This window comes from Gymnodraco acuticeps, unplaced genomic scaffold (genome assembly GCF_902827175.1).
Source record: "Gymnodraco acuticeps unplaced genomic scaffold, fGymAcu1.1, whole genome shotgun sequence".
NCBI classification, from domain to species: Eukaryota; Metazoa; Chordata; class Actinopteri; order Perciformes; family Bathydraconidae; genus Gymnodraco; species Gymnodraco acuticeps.
Genome location: NW_022990441.1, coordinates 2,236,345 through 2,258,034, shown reverse-complemented (window position 1 = coordinate 2,258,034; position 21,690 = coordinate 2,236,345). Strand labels below are relative to the sequence as shown.

The 21,690-nt window shown below is 39.7% G+C and overlaps 3 protein-coding genes across 9 annotated transcripts in view; 1 reads left to right on the top strand and 2 right to left on the bottom strand.

Annotated features, from left to right (window-relative positions):
- The window catches only part of LOC117552180 (solute carrier organic anion transporter family member 1C1-like), a 31,237-nt gene extending 21,419 nt beyond the window's left edge, over window positions 1-9,818 (top strand). For all 4 annotated transcript variants that reach the window (XM_034225470.1, XM_034225473.1, XM_034225472.1 and 1 more), the window contains 7 exons: window positions 216-380; window positions 3,962-4,157; window positions 4,422-4,587; window positions 5,113-5,285; window positions 7,209-7,273; window positions 7,392-7,509; window positions 7,816-9,818. In XM_034225470.1, the coding sequence (XP_034081361.1) occupies window positions 216-380; window positions 3,962-4,157; window positions 4,422-4,587; window positions 5,113-5,285; window positions 7,209-7,273; window positions 7,392-7,509; window positions 7,816-8,041 (1,109 nt within the window). In that variant the 3' untranslated portion in view covers window positions 8,042-9,818. The remainder of the gene's footprint in view (window positions 1-215; window positions 381-3,961; window positions 4,158-4,421; window positions 4,588-5,112; window positions 5,286-7,208; window positions 7,274-7,391; window positions 7,510-7,815) is intronic.
- Window positions 9,819-9,853: 35 nt separating this feature from the next.
- On the bottom strand, window positions 9,854-17,633 carry LOC117552181 (tRNA-dihydrouridine(20a/20b) synthase [NAD(P)+]-like). Of its 4 annotated transcripts, XM_034225477.1 has the most exons (12): window positions 17,293-17,633; window positions 16,916-17,037; window positions 16,617-16,734; window positions 16,179-16,301; window positions 15,445-15,679; window positions 13,772-13,878; window positions 13,448-13,548; window positions 12,497-12,644; window positions 12,282-12,417; window positions 11,621-11,723; window positions 11,416-11,516; window positions 9,854-11,032 (listed from the first exon to the last, which is right to left on the bottom strand). In XM_034225477.1, exons 1-12 carry the CDS (start codon window positions 17,382-17,384, stop codon window positions 10,997-10,999), a joined length of 1,422 nt encoding a protein of 473 aa, XP_034081368.1. In that variant the 5' UTR covers window positions 17,385-17,633; the 3' UTR covers window positions 9,854-10,996. The 4 variants fall into 4 exon arrangements, with proteins under 4 accessions (XP_034081368.1, XP_034081366.1, XP_034081367.1 ...); XM_034225475.1 differs by lacking the exons at window positions 15,445-15,679; window positions 16,179-16,301; window positions 16,617-16,734; window positions 16,916-17,037; window positions 17,293-17,633 and adding an exon at window positions 14,383-14,522 and having other exon boundaries at window positions 13,772-13,889; XM_034225476.1 differs by lacking the exons at window positions 15,445-15,679; window positions 16,179-16,301; window positions 16,617-16,734; window positions 16,916-17,037; window positions 17,293-17,633 and adding an exon at window positions 14,383-14,505 and having other exon boundaries at window positions 13,772-13,911.
- A 977-nt stretch (window positions 17,634-18,610) lies between these two features.
- On the bottom strand, window positions 18,611-21,518 carry rflnb (refilin B). The gene is made up of 3 exons (XM_034225490.1): window positions 20,924-21,518; window positions 20,390-20,484; window positions 18,611-20,181 (listed from the first exon to the last, which is right to left on the bottom strand). Exons 1-3 carry the CDS (start codon window positions 21,116-21,118, stop codon window positions 19,809-19,811), a joined length of 663 nt encoding a protein of 220 aa, XP_034081381.1. The 5' UTR covers window positions 21,119-21,518; the 3' UTR covers window positions 18,611-19,808.
- Between the last annotated feature and the right edge of the window lie 172 nt (window positions 21,519-21,690).

Genomic DNA, 21,690 nt, shown 5'->3' with positions numbered 1-21,690 from the left:
TCCCCAAATTCCACAGGTTACCTTTTGATTTGTTAAGTCACTACATACTGCAGCTTTCAAATCCAAAACTTAAATGATGTCCTACTGTCACACGTAACCCTTGTAGTCAGAAACTTGATTCCATAGCACTTATCAGAGAGTGTTACAGTCATTTCTTACCATTACATTTTCAATATTGCATATTAAACATTTTCAATATTTCGATTTCTCTGCAGACTTTATTCCATCCCTGCGAACTCTACTGGGAAACCCTGTGTACTTGATCTACCTGTGTGTGTCAATCATCCAGCTGAACTCCCTCATCGGCATGGTAACCTACAAGCCCAAGTACATCGAGCAGCACTTCAAGCAGTCGGCATCAAAGGCCAACTTTCTCATGGGTACATGAAAATTGCTCAGCATATGAAATGAAATATCTAATGATGGTGATAACGTAAGATGAAAGTCTTTATGTTTATGTGGCCTCATCAAAGGAGGTGCCTGCATGGCCTAGACTTGCTGCAATATTAGTGACCAGAGCAAATGACATGGGTGTAGATGAAAGACCATGCCTTCACATTGATGTCAAATTAAGGTATGAGAAAGAGACTGACAAAATAAAAAGCAGGCCTCTACTTTGATCAGTTTTCTAGCCCCGCATGCTATAATCATGTGTATTTTCTCTATTCCTGTTCATGTGTCTTCTCGCAATTATCACTGGCCCCGTGTATCTCCTAATCGATATAACCGGCCTGCTCTCGTCTATCCCACGTGCTCCACTGAGATCCAACATCTAGTTTCTGGTGGCCTGTGGAATTGCCAGTCAGCTGTTCCTAAGGCTGACTTCATCTCTGGCTACGCCTCCCTGCAGTCTCTGGATTTCCTTGCTCTCACTGAGACCTGGATTACTCCATCCAACACATCCACCCCAGCAGCTCTCTCCACTGCATATTCCTTCTCCCATACACCCAGACCCACTGGCAGAGGAGGTGGCACTGGTCTCCTGCTCTCTCCCAAATGGAGCTTTTCCCTCTTCAAGCTACCTAACTTCACTCCTTCCACCTTTGAATTCCATGCCGTCACAGTAACCCATCCTATACAGTTAACCATTGTTGTTCTCTACCGTCCACCAGGCGCCTTGGGGGAATTAGATAATCTCCTCTCACTCATCCCTGAAACTGGCCCTCCCGCTGTACTTCTCGGAGACTTCAACCTCCAGACGGGGAAGATAGACGAACTAACATCTCTGTTAACCGCCTTTGCTTTCTCACTGTCTCCGTCCCCACCGACTCATAAAGCTGGCAATGTCCTTGATCTCATATTCTCAAGGAACTGCGCTACTTCTAACCTCTCTGTAAACCCGCTCCACACATCCGATCACTTCTTAATTTCATTCTCTCTATCCCTTTCCAAACATAACAAACTAATCTCTTCTCATCCTGCACTTGTCCGCCGTAACCTTCGCTCCCTCTCCCCCTCTAGCTTTGCCTCGTCGGTGCTCTCAGCCCTCCCTTCCTCTGATTCGTTCCATCTCCTGCCTCCAAACTCTGCTGCAGAAACTCTCCTCTCTACTCTCTCATCCACTCTGGACTTTCTCTGTCCTCTCACATCTCGGCAGGCTCGTCAGACCCCTCCTGCTCCCTGGCTAAATGATGCACTGCGTGCTAATAGAACCGTCCTTAGGGCAGCAGAGCGGAAATGGTGGAAATCCAAACACCGTGACGACCTCCTAACCTATCAGGCTCTCCTCTCCTCTTTCTCTGCTTCGATCTCTCAGGCAAAAAGCACTTTCTTTCAAGATAAGATCCAATCTTCCTATTCCAATCCTAAAAAACTATTTTCCATCTTCTCCACCCTCTTGGACCCTCCAAAAGCCCCTCCCCCCTCCTCACTTCTGTCAAGCGACTTTGTTACCCACTTTGAAAAAAAGGTTGATGATATTCGCTCTTCTTTTTCTGACTCACCTTTACTCACCGCTGGGTCACCAGACCCTCCTTCCACCAACACACTTACCTCCTTTTCCCCTCTCTCTCCAAGTGAGGTTCTTACCCTCATTACCTCTGCCCACCCTACCACCTGTCCTCTGGACCCTATCCCTTCAAACCTCCTTCAGACTATCGCTCCTGATATTCTACCGTTTCTCACCCATTTCATCAACACTTCTCTAACTTCTGGTCACTTTCCAAACAGTCTCAAGGAGGCAAGAGTAAACCCTCTCCTAAAGAAACCCACTCTCAACCCGTCTGATGTTATAAACTACAGGCCTGTCTCTCTCCTCCCGTTCCTGTCTAAATCACTTGAACGCGCTGTCTTTAAACAACTCTCCTGTTATCTCAATCAGAACAACCTTCTGGATCCGCACCAGTCTGGTTTCAAGGCAGGTCACTCCACAGAAACTGCTCTCATTGCTGTCACAGAGGAACTGCACACTGCCAAACTGCATCCCTCTCCTCTGTCATCATCCTGTTGGACCTGTCTGCTGCATTCGACACGGTGAATCATCAGATCCTCCTTCGCACTCTCCAAAAACTTGGAGTTTCAGGCTCTGCACTTTCCCTCCTCACCTCATACCTGAAAGACCGTACCTACAGGGTGACTTGGAGAGGGTCTGAGTCCGACCCTTGTCAATTAACTACGGGGGTCCCTCAGGGCTCTGTTCTTGGTCCCCTCCTCTTCTCCCTGTACACAAACTCGCTCGGATCAGTCATTAGCCCGCATGGTTTTTCTTACCACTGCTACGCTGATGACACCCAATTAATTCTGTCCTTTCCCCGCTCAGAGACCCAGGTCGTCGCACGCATCTCTGCTTGTCTAGCTGACATCTCTCAGTGGATGTCTGCTCACCACCTCAAGCTCAACCTTGACAAGACTGAGCTGCTCTTCCTCCCGGGAAAAGATTGTCCCACTCTTGACCTAACAATCAACATCGGCACCTCAGTTGTTTCCCCGACTCAGACTGCAAGGAATCTGGGTGTGACCCTAGATAACAACCTGTCCTTCACTGCAAACATCGCTGCTACAACCCGTTGCTGCAGATACACGCTTTACAACATCAGGAAGATATGTCCCCAGCTGACTCAGAAAGCGACTCAGGTTCTGGTCCAGGCTCTCGTCATCTCACGCCTAGACTACTGCAACTCCCTCCTGGCTGGTCTACCTGCATGTGCCATCCGACCTCTGCAGCTCATCCAGAATGCAGCGGCTCGTCTGGTCTTCAACCTTCCTAAATGTTCCCACACCACTCCGCTCCTCCGCTCCCTTCACTGGCTTCCGGTAACTGCTAGAATCCACTTCAAGACACTGGTACTTGCTTACCATGCTGCGAATGGATCTGGCCCTTCCTACATCCAGGACATGGTTAAACCGTACACCCCAGCGCGTGCACTACGCTCTGCATCAGCCAAACGACTCGCTGCGAGGGGGACCCAAGTTCCCATCGGCGAAAACACGTGGGTTTGCTATCCTGGCTCCAGGATGGTGGAATGAGCTCCCCATTGACATCAGGATAGCAGATAGCTTGCACATCTTCCGGCGCAAACTGAAAACTCATCTCTTTCGACTCCACTTCAAGCGTTAGAACTATTAACGAAGCACTTTTATACTAATAAAGGACTGGCTTACCTAAAGCCAGTTGAGTAGCACTTGAAATGTTTGGCTCTATGAAACCTGATGTACTTATATGATTCTGTTTTCTTCAAGGTTGTGTCTTCCTGGTCGAATGTACTTATTGTAAGTCGCTTTGGATAAAAGCGTCAGCTAAATGCAATGTAATGTAATGTAATGTAATGTAATGATCAAGGCAACTGGAATTGTGTAGTCCTGTTTCCTCCTCTGTATTAGCAAGAAGGAGAGATGATAGCCACCTTTGAAACAATAATAAATCATATACTCTGTATTTGTTTAAATCCAAATGTATCATTGAAAGCAACATTTCACTGCAGTGAGAATGTATCTAGCATGTTGCTGATTCTCTTGATCTTAGGTGTGATTAATATCCCAGCTGTGGCACTGGGGATGTTTTCTGGAGGTTTACTGATGAAGAGGCTGAAGCTGAACATCATGGGCGCAGCCAGGTTTGCCTTTGGCACATCTCTGATCGGATACATCCTGTCGCTGTTCTTCTTTGCAATGAGCTGCGAAAATGCCAAGGTAGCCGGAGTGACACTTCCATACATCAGGTTAGTCATGGGAAATTATTTTGTATGTTGGAGTTACTGTTTTCAAAGTAAAAATATAATATTACAATTTGAGCAACAGCACACATTAATGTTATTGATCTAATAGACATGTCATCAATTACCATAACTTGAATGCACTTCATGAATTTCAAATAAATAACGATTATCTCGTAAAGATACATTTTTATTTCAAGTCCCTCATGATGTCTGCCCTAATAATTCATTTCCTTTGTATTGTACTTTCTCTCACTCTCTCCTTTCCAGCTTGGATAGCATATCTTATGATAAACACTCAGTGTTCGCAGCATGCAACTCAGACTGCTTTTGTTCAGAAAGCGACTGGGACCCAGTCTGTGGAGAGAACGGCATCACATATGTTTCTCCCTGTCTCGCTGGCTGCGCCAGCTCTTCTGGCTCAGGGAAAAACACAGTAAGTGGACAAGGTACTTAAACTGTAATACGGAAATGTCATTTCTGGTGTGAAAACCATAGTATTGTGCTGGATTCACAGCACAATATGGTACATGCCTTCAAGCTTATAACTGAGAGGGTTATACATATATCACTCTATGCTTTTTTGCTTTTTAAGTTATTTACTTTCCACTTAATAAAGTGAGATTTGTTTCCAGTTAAATGTTCATAGATCCCATAATCTAATGAGTGCTAACAAAGTAGTCACATCATCCTTATGTGCCTGGTTGGCTTTAATGTTTTAAAAAATATATATTATTAGATAGATTTTGTGACCAACAACCGTATATGTGAAAGTTTGTATATATATATATATATATATGTATGTATATATGTATATATATATATATATATATATATATATATATATATATATATATATATGTATATATATATATATATATATATATATATATGTATAAAGTAGGCTATATGATTCTCTATCCACATTTGATAAATACATTCCCACCACACGTCTCTCCAGGTGTTCTCTAGCTGTAGCTGTGTCGGAGAGGCTGGGAACTTTACGGCCAGCACGGGGCAGTGCCCTGAGAAGGACGACTGTGACAGGATGTTCCCATATTTCCTGGCTCTCTCTGTCATCACTTCCTTTATCATCTCCCTTGGGGGCACACCAGGCTACATGTTTCTCATAAGGTCAGATTTCAATTGTAAAAATATAAGGAAAATTAATAATTATCACTACCCTGCTACGAAGAATCTTATAAGCTTCAATGCTAGTACATCAATTACTTCACTTTTTGTCTGTTTTGAAAATGTAATAAGGATTTTCACCGGATTCTTGACATGTTAACTAGGGGATACTAATTGTTTTCTCTTTTTATTTGTTCTGGTTAGGCCATATTATATGTCAACATTGTGTTGTCATTAAATGTTATGCTGATTACAAACAGATGTATGGCCCCAGTAATACTGTTGACCTCAATACACTGTTCTTTACACAGTGAACATTTTCCTTTATTGAACTCCACCAAAACAGAAGTTCTTGTTATTCAATCATTCATTATCATAGTAGAGTATGTCAAAGATATTATGAGAAAAGCAATGATATAGTATGTAGACATGAAAAAAGTAATAGTATAGTTTGTCAAAAATATCATGGAAAATGTCAGACTACAGTTTCTCAAAAAAATATATAATAAATGTCACAATGTAGAAAATATCATGAAAATATCATGAAAAAAAGTTGAAAATGTGCAAAAATAAGTCAGTGTAGTATGTCAAAAATGTGCAAAGCATCGTAACATAGTCTGTGTAAAATGACATGAAAAAGTTATAATATAGTATGTTATTCATAGTATAGTTTGTTAAAAAATGACAGTGGTCAGTGGAAAGTTCAAAGAATAATATGTCGATATATAATGACATCATATAGTGTTTCCAAACATCATGAAGATATGTGGAAAAAATTGCAGAAAAGTCATGGTATATTCTGTCAAAAACATCATGAAAAATCACAGTATGGCTGGAATGCATGGATATTAGGCATTGCTTTCTACAAACGAAGGACCTGTTGACCTCTTGAGTTAGACACAAATCTAGAATTCAGTTATTTTACAACCCAGTTCAAACGCTGCAACGAAGATGGAAGGCAAGAAGACTTGACATGTAACAGAAAGCATATTTATTCACAAGATGTATTAAGAGCCAGCAAGCAGCGAACACAGACAGAGACCCCTAGTGGAGGGGAGGGGGTTGTAACAGTTGGCAACAGGTGTTTTAATGATATGATATGATATTAATGATCTTCTGGCTCCGTACATGTGCGCTTAGTTAAGGGATTTGAGAATACCTGGAATAGTAGGGCCGAAAAATAGGATCATAATAAAATAAATAATAGAATCATAATATAAAATGGCATTAATATGGCACAAAGCATGTATCACAGTTTGCCATTTAAGAAATATTGTAAGACATTGTATGAATACAGAAGGCACAGTAAATGTCATGAAATATAGTGCTGTATTCCAAAACATAGTATAGTATGTCACAAAAAGTTCATAAAGCAATGCTTTTGCTGTTGGCTAAAGCTATCGATAACGATACACAAATCTGCAGTTTACTATGGATGTGAGATCAACAATAAATGTTTTCTTTATGTGTGCACTGTTACTGTCGCTGCCATCAATCCTATACTGGTCCCCTACATTGTCACCAAAACTTGAGATCCCCTGGACAAGAAGATAGATTCTTCTGCAACACAGCCCTGTGTCTCCACTCAACACAGAGACACCGTTCCCTTCATATGACACGCACACACTCTTACACATACTTACACAATTTCCTTAAGCCATATAATCTGATCCTGTTGAACTGCACTGACCTCACTGAACATAAATTGTTGTTAATGTCATGTAATAATGTACTTTCAACCCAGTGCCATACAATGAATGTATCCCTTCATCATGAAATAGTGATGCAACGTGCATGGTTTATATTCTTAGGGTGTCCGAAATTGAGGTTTCTACTCTTTTCATTACATTAAGAGTAAGACAGTTACTGAGTTAATCTATAATGGGCTGTTTTTTTCTAAATAGTCTACCATTTTTTTTGATGCAGGTGCATCAAACCACAGCTGAAATCCCTGGCGTTAGGTTTCCACGCTATGGCAACTCGTACCCTAGGTAAGTCCGCTTAAAATACATCCTCTCTTGAGCTGGTCTAAGATGCAAACCATGAAAATGTGTTGGCATCGGTTTGAATCCTTATTCCATCTTTCTTCACAATGTTTCCTGCTCACAGCGGGGATCCCAGCACCGATCTACTTTGGAGCAATCATTGACACCACATGTCTTAAATGGGGTCAGAAGAGGTGTGGAGGCTTAGGAGCCTGTCGAATCTACAACACCACTGCATACAGGTAGTACACTCAGTTGAAGTTCTGCAATGAACATGAGACTTTTTATATTATTTTGCAAAGAAAAACAACATGACATTTTGAACTGATTCAGACCAAAACAAAAACACTGAGCCCCTTGATATTGCCTAGATGGAAAATGATGAACCAACTTTGAAATTATAGAAACTCTGTTGCAATGCTTGCTTCGCTTTAAAAATCATTAAACGGAAACAATCCTTATAATTCCAGAAAGGTTCTAAGAAGTGTCACGTTTTTTTATTTTGCTTCACTAAGTAATCATGTGATGTGTAAATCTTAACTTCTCAGGATAGCATACCTGGGTCTGACTCTGAGCCTACGGTCTATCTCCTTCATTATTTGCATCCCGGGCTTTATTCTGCTCAGTCGGCAGCTGAGGAAGGAGGAAAGAAATGCCGTCCACGGAGCACTGGCCAACGGCGGAACAGAGCTGGAAGCACTCAGGAAGGAAGAGTTTGTTGTTTCTAATTCTGACCAATCACAACAAACGGCAGACAGGGAGACGCGGCTGTGACAGAACTGACCCGACTTGTCTCCTACACACACACTCACAAACATCACACACACACACACACTTGTATGTATTTAAGAATACATTTACACCTACAGTATGTACAGTGATACTGTACACATGCACGCACATTTAAATGAGATTTGCAGGGAATCACATACAATCATCTCATATAAAGCATACATTCTATATTTATACTAGTACTGGGCATATGAAGGCTTTGTGAATTTGACAGAAACGTTGATATAACTTCAATATTTCTTGAATGTACTGTATATGCTGTTATAATTTTTCTTATAAAGAAGAGTAAACTATATCTTTTTGGTTTTAATGGTAGCACAAGATAGATGGGACATGTGATTTGTACATACTACAAAAAACAGTTTGATCCTGAAGACCAGCACTGTTTTTATTCCTGTCATCACTCGTGGACAGGAGGATAAGTGGCCTTATAAACTAGAGGCACTACACCAAATTCAAACAGAGATGATGAAATAAGGCCTTAAAAAAACAGGAACTGATGAAACAGGTTGTTATATGAGGGAATGGAAATCTGTATTTCAATAACGTTCAGAAGGCTTGTCTGATGTTTTGACGTGTGCCTCATTCACTCAACAGTTACCTCTCTAAATCATGTCTCACATCTTAAACATATCTGAATGCCATTTAATTTGACTAGTAAAGGAATGGAAGTCTTTACACTCACTTAGAAAAAAAGTTAAGTCTTAAACTGTAGTCATTTACTTTAGGCCAACGTGTAATTGTATTGCAGTTTGTGTTGTGCGCTTTTTGGATGTGAATTTGTTCCATTGGTACTCATACGCTAAACAAGGAAATTGTATTTTTGTGAGTTTTGCTTACCCGTTTGTCTAATGGATGCTCCTCCATTTTGCTTTTAGACGACACAATTTCTAAATCTGGTATTGAAAAGGAAAATAAATGTCATCAAGAATAAACAGTCTGTCACAACGCTGATAGCTAGGATTAGATAGAATTTGCTCAGAATATCTCTCACTTTTGGAGGCAGACTTTTTGAACAGCCATTTTTGTTTAAACCGCTGGTTGAGGTCAATGCTTGCTAGTGTCTGCCATGTGATGTGCCTTAGAAGAGGCAGAATGTGTACTGTTAGAACGTTAATGAAAATATATATAAAGATATACTGTATGTTGTTTTAATCTTCAGGCAAAATATTCCTCCGTGTGTGACCACAGGAAATGCCCATTTATGTTTCTGCTGTGAAAAAAGCCATTGCTATACATTATGTTTCACTGATCAGTCTGTCTTTAGGAGACATTTGTTTTTTCTTGTGTATTTTTGCGTGTGTATGAACTCCTGTGCCAAAACCCACACATATAAATATCATGGTCTATTCTCAGGTTTTTCAAACAATTCTGTTTTCATAAACAGCTTTATCCCATAATAAGAAACCCATGTTCTTGAAATCCGTCAAATCGCCTTGCTATTGTATCTCATGACAATTCTTTAGTATGTACATTTATAGCATATTATCATTTTGTAAGACTTTATTTCCACAATGGATATGTATCATTTTGTTAACATTATGTGATATTGTCTTTTACATTCAGGTTTAAGTTTCAGGCACAGATGGCCACTAGTACAGACTCAGAGAGACGTGTAGAGGAAGGAAGTCGCTATCAATCTCAGTGATGCATTTGCTTGCATCAAAATAAATCAGAATAAATAGTTTTCTGGATTATTTTTGTAACATTTCAAAGAATATCTTAAATGTCATACTAAAATAAAACTTTTAATATCCAATGTGTGTTGTTATTAATTTGAAACAAGGCACAACATAAAGAAAATGATCTTTATTTAACAAAGTGAACATTTACCTTAAAAGGCACTTTCGTCTGATTTCCGAAGAAATGTCCAAACTCAACTTAAAAAGGCATTTATGCAACCTGAAAGCAACTTTTGTAAGCCCAATATCCTTATTTATTTATAAAAAACTGCTGGGGAACATTAAGAACCTCAGTTTCAAGGCTCTTTCTGGAGAAAGGTGATATAACAAAAAACATACAGCACCTTTCAGGAAGCACACAGTAACTCCCCTGGTGCAACTCTCACACTATTATACGCATGAAACACACAGTGCAGAAAATACACAACAAATCGGAACGTTCAAGTTAAGACGTGTAAACCTTCAGTTAGATCATAAGGTTTCTATCCCTACAGATATACAGTTTCATCCACAGATCTATTACATCAGATTTTCTTCAAGTCAAGTCTACAACTTTAAACTAAGCAAGAAACCAAAAGAATAACAAACGTATTTACTGTACGTATTTATGTTGGACATCTCAAAACATAATTGAGATGTACATATCATCAACTGGAATAAAACAAAAATGAGTGAAGTGCAACTGTACATGCAAAATATATTTGCAAAGACGGACGTTGCATAATGTTGTTAAAGTGGCAGGTGTTCCTGCTACAGTAACAAAAAAGCAAATCCTCAGTATCAAAATACATTCATAGCTGTCACTGCTCAAGCTTTCAACAAATGATGGACCCTACGCTGTGCCCTTTGCAAAACTAATGCCACAAACCATAAAACAGCCCTACTTGTTGCACAATTCTTTAACATATGAAGCGCTCTGTGATCAGACTTACTGGCTAAACTCTCCAATTACAGTCCCTCGAGTGATGACTAGGAAAAAAAGCAATTCTCTAGATCAAAGCGCACCAATCAGAAACAGGACACCATTAACATTACTCCAAATAAACCAAAGCTAATCTGATGTCCTGATAAAAAAAACCTAACTCCATGCTTTAAAAACGTTACTGTGATCAGCAAAAGGCTTTACCTCAGAGTGGCACATTCTGATATTGTGATATGCACTCTGACACAGGGTGTTATATGAATGTAAAGCACCTGTTGCAGTGGCTCTGTCCTGATTGGGCTAAAGTCAACCTTTAAAAGGACTTTACGATAACTAGTCGTCCTTTTTGGTTTCACCATCTTGAAGATTCTGGAATGAAAATGAAAGAAAATGCCAGTTAAAGTGATATAACATTATGTAAAGCAACATTAATCCATTGGGGTTTTCACTAACCTTTACAAATGAAATGGTAATAACGAAACAAAATCTAATCCCTTGATCTTCTTTAAATGTAACTCTTTAATTATAATTAACAGTATTTGTATGTCAAAACATAGTACCTAGCACTTAAGGAAACGTACTTTTAGCCGATAATGAAATGGACAGGCTTCCTAAAACTTGAAATACGGAGAAGCCTCCCACCTGCATGATGATGATGATGATTAGGTTTAACTGCTCTCTGAAACTGTTATGTCTAGGTAACGAATGACCCAACAAGTCATTATCCAGCTGTATTTAAGAGCTAGCATCACCTGGAGCTCCTGATGTTCTCTCAGCAGTCGGTCGTACTCCCTGGCGAGACCATCGGTCTGCTTCTTCATTACGTCTGCCTCGGACTGGGACTTCTTCACAGCTAAAGGGGAAACAAGCACACATTAACATAGGGAAGCCACATTTTAGACGATGTGTGAAAATCATTTTTAACATGACGGAGGATATTTGCACATGGATATTTACCATCTTCTGAGGTCTTCAGCTCCTCTTTCATTTTCTCCACTTGTTTCCTCAACAGCTCCATGCCCTCTGCAGTAGCCTTATCGCCCTTCCCCTCCATCAGAGTCTGAAAATGATTTTCACAGTTACTGTTATTTGTCAAGCTAATTGCTACGATAGAGATGAAATATTCAGTGTGTCTTCACATTTAAAGATGGTTAATGAAGGGAAGCAAACAAAGTATGATAGATAAGTGTCTCAAACATAGGTGGGGTCAATTGTGTCTATCTCTATATACAAGCAAAACACAAACAGATGGTTGTAAATAACAGGGTTTTGGACAACACAAGGTACATTAACTAAAGTGTGACTGACCACCCATTGGCCACTCACCTGGACAAGAGGATTAGATGTTAAAAGAAAGAAAACACCCAGGAATCTGGCCTGGAAATGTTTTAAACTGTCTCACAATGTCTAAAAAGAATCTCCACTGCAAGAGGAGTTTAAATTATAAGCAAAAAAAGCAACATATAAAGTCCGACACATTTTGTTTGCTTTTAGAAGTCACGTACATACACATTGCTCATTAGAAGAGTGGCAGACTTATTCATTGTCTGACGAAGATTTTGCATTATAATATAAAACGTATTTAGTGTAGTCAATGCCGAACCAATGTGGAGCCTACCTTTTTCAGCAGCTCATTGTCCTCTGTGTATTTCTTGGCAGCCTGGTTAGCGTTGTCAGCCTGCAGCTGAAGAGCAGCCGTGCTGCCAGACGCTGATGCCAGTTGGTTTATCAAGGTGACCACTCGCTTCATGACCCTGCAAAAAGACAGTGGGAATTACAGGGGTCTGGGAAACACATTTGATATGGTATCAGTATAAGACAACAAAGACTCACAGCCAGAGGAAGACAGCAAAGCCAGAGATGTAGAGGTTCCTCTGGGCTCTGAAAAGCTTCATGTGGAGGTGATCGAACATGTTGGGCTGCAGCTTGGCATCGGAGCCAAGATCCTTAGCTGAATATTTTCTCACCTCACGCACAGCATCTAAAGAAAGACAATGACACAAAGTTAGACCTTTTATACTGGGGAATTTTGATGTAATTCTCCATACAGGCAATATATTTGAGAGAGTGCAAGAAAGTGGTTTGATGAACCTTAATGATAATATATTTCGGAGTCCAAAATACATACGTAGTTATTTTTGTTCTTTTTTTAAAAAAAAAAGTAATTTGTAGGGTAGACATCTCTCATGTTGTGCAGGTTTAGTGAATTGGGTAGGTTAGTCCAAACATATGAATACTTAATGTTGCCTATAATTTTTCTGCTTAACCTTACTTCAGTTTTACCATTTGTTTATCATCACATGACTGACAGAAGATTTAAATAAACTTACATAATAGGGAAGAACAAGTCAGCAAAACTGTGTGGTGCAAAATCATGTGAAGGTGTATGTTAAAGACAATAGTAAAGGGATGCTCTGCTCGATCTGAGTGACGCTCTGCCTGTTGCTGTGTATGGCTCAGGGATTCATCCAAAACATACTCGGACCAATAGTGATGGCAACATGAGGTAAAGAAGTGTCTACCTTATAAAGTACACACATTTTTGGGACCAAATGACCCCCAAATTACTAAGATTGTTAATATCGTGGATAACTCTAATAAGCTTTAGATTATCAGCAAACCATACTTTTATTTATATATATTTTTAAGAGGATAACTGTGTCTGTAGGCAGTGTAGAAATTAAATAGGAGACAACTTTGAGGGTCCCTGTCCCCTATATGGTTGGTTATTATGATAAATCAACATGAAGAAAACATTCTGTTCACACTTCATGTTTTACTTACCAAGGAAGAGAACAATGAGTATTATAATCATTGTGAGAAACACTTTGTTCCAGAACTTTGACACACAGCTCCAGATCCTCAGCTGGAAAATACTCTGCCATCTGTAACCACCCACACATAAACACAAGCATTTATTGACAGGCAGTATGTCACTGACTCCTCCATTATGCAATAACAATATTTTTGCAAAATCACTACAATGCCAGTATATTGTCACAGCAATGTGCAACCCTTACCCTATCTTTCAGTTGGGTATATTATGAGATCATGTTGTGATAATATAAATATGAACTACATGTAGGGTTTTGGGAGACTACTACTTACCTCCTGGCTGAGATGAAGGGTAAACAGAGGATGACAAGAATGCCCATCTCCACATAGAGAAAGAGGGCCACAACAGTCCATTGCAGCGTCATCTTTAGTGGGAGCTTCTGAAGATAACCTGACAAATATAGACACGGATGCTATCAGGAAAAACAGGCAAGACCTGGGTTATGACTATACAGAACAAAAAGCTCAGTCAGAACAGTTGGGAGGTTTAGCTAGCGCAAATGGCTTTAATTCCACTTCGACAACAATGCGACCTCAGTTGAGAAATATGTATCTTAAGCTTCTTATCCACTCTGTTCGCAGTTCACAATACCTTAACGTAAACTCATGCAAACTCACGTCACTGCAATCTACGTCACACTGCCACAAACCGTGTGCTTTGTACTTATTGCAGGCACATGTACGAAACATATTATTTCACTCTTTACATCATAAATCCAATGCTTCGTGAATATAAGCTAACGTTATCTTAACTAAAAGCTATCGTTAACTATCCTGGCGATAAGGACATAGCCTAAGCTACTGATAACAAGCTCAACACTTTAAAATGGCAAGAAGGTAGAATGTTTTGTGTCAGAATTCAAAATTAAAAATGTTCAACTTACCAGCAAATTACTAAAAATACGAATTAAAAGAGAGTAACTATAGTAACTCCTGAAATCAGCCAGAGAAAGTTTATAGGCTATGTCTGCGTCTCACTTCCTGTTCCTGTGGTTTCTAAGGCGGCTCGTTTGTTAAATATCCAACTTCCGGTTCCCTTTCTTTTCAGAATAAAAATATTTCATTGGCAGTTATCAAAAATCACCAGGGCGGAGAACAGTCGTTTGTTAATTTCTTTTTTTACAAGGCAAACAATATACACATAGCAAAAGACACAATAAGCTCTGGAGCCTACCAGTATTACCTTGTACTTATTTAAATTGTATTTTCTAATGTAAGAGACTGCTAATAAATAATATAAAGTCAATCCATGATGCTGACTTGGAATATTGCACTATATTAATTTGTTGTGATTCTGTGATATGTATGTATCCAATGTTCCACGTTATGTATATTTTCTGAGACGAAAAAAAGAAATCAAGCATCAGTAGTATTCCTCACTGTTTAAGACAAGCAATTATTACAAATGAATATATTCTACAAGATACTGATAAGATCTGGCTTCATGGGAGAAATTATCAGAATAAAAAAGACATCAGCGATTCACCTCAATAGCTTAGCAGTTTTATTTGGCATAAAAAAAGACACAGATACAAGAAAATGTTAAAATCTAAAATATCACATTTTAATATTCTTATGTTGCCAGATCACGCACCAACCCATATGTGTTTTGGAGGTAATCTATGACAGCTGAGGTACTGGATAGAGAATTAAAAACTTTTTTCTCAGGCATGGAGCTAACCCTCTCAAGCATGTAGATAAGGTGTTGGTGGAAGCAGGTGAATGAAGTGCCCTGCTCTATAGCCATGTCCACCCAGTCCCATATACACTCCAGAGGGGCATCCTCGTAGCCACTGAACATGGCAGGGTTTGCAAGCAACCCCCGTGCAGCCATAACACCTATAAAGAAAATAAAACAAGAAATTAGTAAATTCAAAAGGAATATTGTCATTATTATTATCTAGATGTATTAATGTACTTGTTCAAGACTGGGATTTGTTGTAAACAAACATACCATCGACACCAGTGAGCTGGTGAATGGACTCCACATCACGAAGGTACTTTATGTCCCCATTGGCAATGACAGGGATGGACACGCTGTCTTTGATTAACTTGATGGCATCATAATGGACTGTCTGGTGGCGTTCTTCTGCTGTGCGGCCATGAACAGTTATCCATGAGACTCCTGCTGATTCAGCCTTCTGGCACAGATCTACTGTCTGCCTCAGGTCCTTGTGAATTCTGTGGATGAAGTTTATTTTCATTTTTTCATTAGTGTTATTATTAGGTTTTTACCATGATTTTTAACACATCAGGTCCTAGGTACGGATTCTACATGTAATTACATGTATTGATTATTGAAATATGTATGTAAAGTATTAAATATTAATGGATTATTTACGACAATGATGGTGTAATGTGTCTTTTTAAGTATAGACATCTTAAACAAACAATGTTGATCTAAATCCTTTAAACCTTTAAATATATATTCAATTTTGACCAAGAGGAAATCATGTCAGTACTTTTTAAAAGTTCCTCTTCTGTATTAGAAGAGGAAATTATTTTCATGTCAGTACTGTCAAAAAAGTACTGACATGATTTCTGGCCGGCAATGACTCACAGATAATGATGTAACTGTAATAAGTGTATATCTTCCAATATATAAGCCTTGTAGTGTAGCTGAAGTATAACATCAGATATATAACTAAATACATATTATAAGTGGGTGAAGGGTGTTTACCTTATTTTAATGGATGCTGTGTAATTTGGATTGTCTACTTGGTTTCGGACATGTGTGACCATGTCTTTCACCAGTTCAGGCTTGTTGATGAGGCATGCACCATACCCAGCTGACGTAGCCCATCTGAAAACACAACAACAAAGTTAACCAAACAACCGAGATAAAACATTCGGAAACATCTTCAAGCATGCTTAGTTGTCAAAGGGTTAAAGAGATTCTTTTTGTAGAACTGTCCTTCAGTGTAACACTTAATTAATATTCAAAATAAAACCATAACATAAAAACAGAAACATACTATTTTGTTATTCTATTAGAAGTGAAGAAATTAACTAAATGTGAGCTTTTGAGCCTCTATAAAATCCAGTTGATGAAATAATAAAGTTATACAAAAATGAACTGAGCCCATATTGTATCAGGGCCTGCTGTCAGTGACTGTACCTCTGGGGGCAGCCACAGTTGAGGTCAACTCCATCTGAGAAAGGTGCTACCACACAGGCTGAATCAGCCAGAGTCTGGGCATCATGGGCAGCAAACTGCACTATCAGAGGCCGGTCACCTGAGGAGGAAAAGGAATAACACACAACTGTAATACAAATCAAGTGTCAACAAGACATTTATTATACAGGCAAGATTGACATATTTGTGTACAAATGCTAATCATTTCAAAGTGGCCTTGCTTGGAGCAACACATTACAGAAACACAATGATTACGCTCACATTTTAATGTTGCCACTCACTTGCATTGGTAGTGAATTCACTGTCTCTGGCTTTGACTGATCGCATGAAGTCATCAGCCACTATCATTGGGGTGAAGCAGATATCACAGTTGTATTTCCTCACCAAGGACCTGAATGCAAGCCTATGGAACAAATATTTTATTAAGACACACAGACACACAACAAAGGGCAGTTGTACACAGCATGTCTCATGTTTAAGGCCGGACACAGAGCACTTCAAACTGTTGTAAAATTAGGAAAACTAACGTTAATTGCTATGCATTTACTTGGACGTGTTTTCTTATGGAATTTCACGTGGTTAATGGTTTACTGACGTTATAAGCAAAACTAGCTAAATTAATAGCTACCAGTACATAATAAATACAGCCTCCACTTACTTTGAATATCGTACCATCGGAGCACATATTTTCAGGACCTTTCCCTTTTCAAACATGTCCATAATTCTGCTGTTATGGTTAGAAGTCTCCATTCTTCACATGTAGTACTGTCTGCTAGCCAGTTAGCATAACAAGCCACAAGCTATCCAAGAGTTTGGTTTAAGGAAAGGTTCTGTCGTTGCATCTATTTCATTGTTTCAAAGACAAGAACAGAGTGAAAATACGAAGTAAAATCCCACACAGTCACATACAGCTACATATTTTGCTAGGGTTACTTCGTATCACTTATAAACAACGATACTTTCAGTCCACATGCGGAAGATAAATGTAGGCGTGTTTACGACCTCTGAACCCGTACGTCATACATGTATCGATGTGTACGTCTATCTTTTTTTTCTTCAAAATTCTTACCATAATCTATCAAACTATTTAAATAGTTCAGTTTGTTTAACATGCAGTCATTTTGTATTGAGAAAAAAATATTGAAACCCTTGAAATTGTGTTTTTTATGTTACAGCGATATACAGTCATGAATTCATTATGCAATGCTGCTTTCAGGTGCTGTGGGGAAGTGTCGTGTTTTTAGCTTTTGGTTCACTGAAGCGCACAAAAAGCCTAAGCATGAGTTTGTGTACTGTAGATTGGCTCATTACTATATATACAGTCTATGCTCATTACATATGTGTAGGGACGTACAAACTATTCCAATGCCATCAAGAAACAGGGCATAGCTGGTTTGATGGAAATACGAACATTACATTATGTTTGACACTTATAGCACCAACTTACATGTATTCATCCTATGTGTACTATCTTTACATGAAAATACAATATTTTGGCACCTTAAACCTAATGGAAGACAAGCTAGAGAAAATATATTAAATGCTGTGGGTTCAGTGACACTTTATTAAATCTAGTTACAATACCATTTTGAACAGCCTTTTCTAACTGATACACTCAATACTTAGCAGGTTGTGCAAAAGTATCTCCATTGGTGGAACAATGGGTCAGATGTGCAATGAAAAGGGAAAAGTGAAATACACTGAGGAAATTATGCAAGACGTCACGTAATACCTACTTTCATCAGGTCTTAGACTGCCAGTGTTGGAGGCATCTTCTGGGTAACCACCTTTACAATCTATGGTAACCACCCTCGCAAAGGAATGCTCAACACACACTGAATTTATAGAATAAGCCCTAATGGTGTGGTGAGTGAATCCATTCGGTAGAACTTATTAATCATAAAAACAGAGATTTCTTGTTGGATTTAATGTTGTTATTAGCTTTTTGTGAACTAAGAAAAAAGTCCAAATGCATGTTATCTTAATTATCTCTATGTATCACAAGTTTTATTATATCCAAACAAAGGTCTTAAATATAGAAAACTTGATTTGAAGCAAATAATCAACCTCACTTTGCAATGACAGGGAGTCCTCTGTAATTCCCTCTCTGGCCACAGGAGAGCATCAGAGCAGCACAATTCTAAATATCTCGGGCAACCCAAATTCAAAAGTACCCGTTAATTTCCTACCTGAAAAGATCTATAGGAAATCTGTCCACCCACCTCATAAAATACAACATTGTTGAACTGATGAGCACTTTATTTCAAACTGGCACTGCAGCGATTAATATATAAAAGCATCAATAAGACTCAAACGGCATCAACAAAATATCCCTTGCCATGACTGTGGAGAGACCCGTTAAACAGCTGATAAAATCTCAGAAACTGAAACTCCAACATAATAAATACAATTTCAATCCAAAGAAAGTGATGGCAGTGGAATGCAGCTTGTAGATGATATCAAAAAATATATATCCACTTCTCAGTAAACTCTGAATTCATGACATATTAAAATCAGTTTGTTTAAGGTAACACATCTCAACAAACAGAAGAGTTCCCTTATCTAGCAACATTTACAAAATACATTATGAATCATAACAATGGCCAGAAAGAAAGCTTGTGGGAGCTTATTTGTGTCGTTGTGCAGAAAAACAAAATACCCTGTGAAGAAAGAAGACGTGTGTTGAGTATAATCACTACATCCTCTGTGGACAAACAGTTTTACAGTGTGTATATTTCTTAGCATGCATCTAAACCCCGGCATGCATCACATTTTATCTTTACTTTCCCTTTTATCTCTCTCTTCTCTATGTTTGGAATCACTTGTTCTGAGTGGATACAGGCCTCACAGTTCAAATTCAAAACCAATCACAATTCATAATTGCCCAATTGATGTCACATTCACCACATCCCTGTCCTATGAGCCTATTCTACAGCCATTACAAAACAATCACACATGAACATGCCTTTGGAAACCAAAAATATGCAAAGTGAAATATTAAATGAAATATCCTTTTCAATGGATAGACCACACATTGAAAGGTGGAGGTATGGACCATGTAACACCGGCGCACAGCACAGGTGCTTCCTGTCTGCAGTTTAGGAAGGGGACTGAAAAAGATGACAAGCTACACAAGTATAAAAAGACAACACAGCAGGTCGATGGCAGCCAGCCTTAGGGGAGCTCCAGTATAAGGGCCTTGGGCATAGCACCCTTGTGTTCCCAGCCACCTGTCCCATCACTGAGGGAGCTCTCTGCGACCAGCTCCACACTAGAGAGGAAACGTTTAGATAGTCGGTTGCAGTTGTAGCTCAGCTCTGTGGTGTAGAGGGCGCTGGTTTTCTTGGGGTAGACAATGGTGGTACTCTTGAAGTGCTGTGGTCGATGGCGAGGCTGGAACTCCAACTGTGTCTTGTAGTGGCGCCAGGTACTGTGGGGCACCGCCATGATGGTCTGCCTGCAGTGTTCAAGGCCACGGCCAGTGGGCTGCAGGGCCAGGGCCTGGATGAAGTGGCGGTCTGAGTCGTAGTGCACGGATGAGGTGTATCTGTAAAGGAGGGAAAGTGTGATGGTTTTACTTTGTAGACAACAACTAGTCTGAATCCCACTAAATATCACTACAACTCAAGTCTGCCCAACTGCAACTTCTTGTTGGCTCATTTACACACTTTGCAGTTGTTCTCTTTCTTGGTACACAATACAACAACTCCTCAGGGTGTTCCATTTTGTGCAGCATAAGCAGCAAACCAACCTACCGTATTTCCTTTGGCGGTAATGGATCAAGTGCTATGCCTTCCCCAAAGGACAATGGGTGTAGCTGCTGGAAAGATCCGGTGGGTAAAACTGGAACCTGCAATGCAGAAGTCAGCCACATAGTCAAAACAGTGCCAATTGTGTAAATTATCATAGGCCCATTCAGAGCAGAAAGCCACTTTCTGAACATGCAGCAAGTTCTCGCAGGTATGTTAAAATCATTGTCAAAGGACTTCCAAAAACATTGATGTTAACTGACATGTGACAATTTCTGAGCTAACGTACTGTGTGCAGTGGACACATTTATTCCAAAGACTCCCTGCAATTTCAAGGACAACCGATAATTTTACGTTTGCACAAGCATGTGTGGAAACTAGCACAATTGCAATACTAAATTCCTGGTAGTAGCCTACGCAAAGTCTTATAGACTATCAATCAAGTAAATGTTCAGATGGAATCTGTGGTCGTTGAATGCAAAGGGAATTGATATATTACTGCTTAGATCAGTACAATACTCAGGTAGTAGTATTACCTACCAGGGAGCCCCTTTCCTCGTCCTCAAACACCGGGCTCACTCCACCTTTATCCGGACACACAGGCAGCAGCCAGGCGCTGGGGCTCGGGCTCGGGGGTAACCCGGAGTCCGGGCTGTCAAGTCCTCTCTCAGCCCTGCAGCTCATATCCAGTGGATCTCCTTCACATACATTTGGCAAGTTCAACCTGCCAACCATTTCTAGTCAAACGTTGCAAAAGTCCAGCGACTGAAACGGAAATTGCAACAGAAAAACAGATTGCAGTTCCTCAGGAGTGTTTTTCCGATCCGTTAGGGTTTGTTGCAATGCTCCACGGTGTTACTGCTGCTAACCTCTCCCCGGACAGGATGCACGTCTGCCCGCTGGAAATATAATCAACCAGGCGGTAATTCGGTCCAAGGGGCGCCCGAGGTTAAAAGGAAAATAAAATAAAAAAGGTCCTTTACTTTGGATTTCAAAAATATAAAAGCATCACCGGCGCGGTGAATATAACAATATCAGAAAGTTTGTCCGCTTTTAGGACTAAGCAGTGAGAGGCTGAGGGAGCCCTGCTGCCCGCGGCTCGTCTTCAAACTTATATTTTCCCTCACAGGGGCCTTCAGATCCAGACACACCAAAGGAAACGCCTTTTGGGGCTTTTACAGGCTCCTGATTGGATGCAGGATAAGTGGCAACCAGAGACGGAGCTGGTCATGGGAACTTTTCCAGCCCCACATTTAAAATTGGATCCTGGTAAAATCAGGTTGATATATTTCTTGGCATAAAGTGCA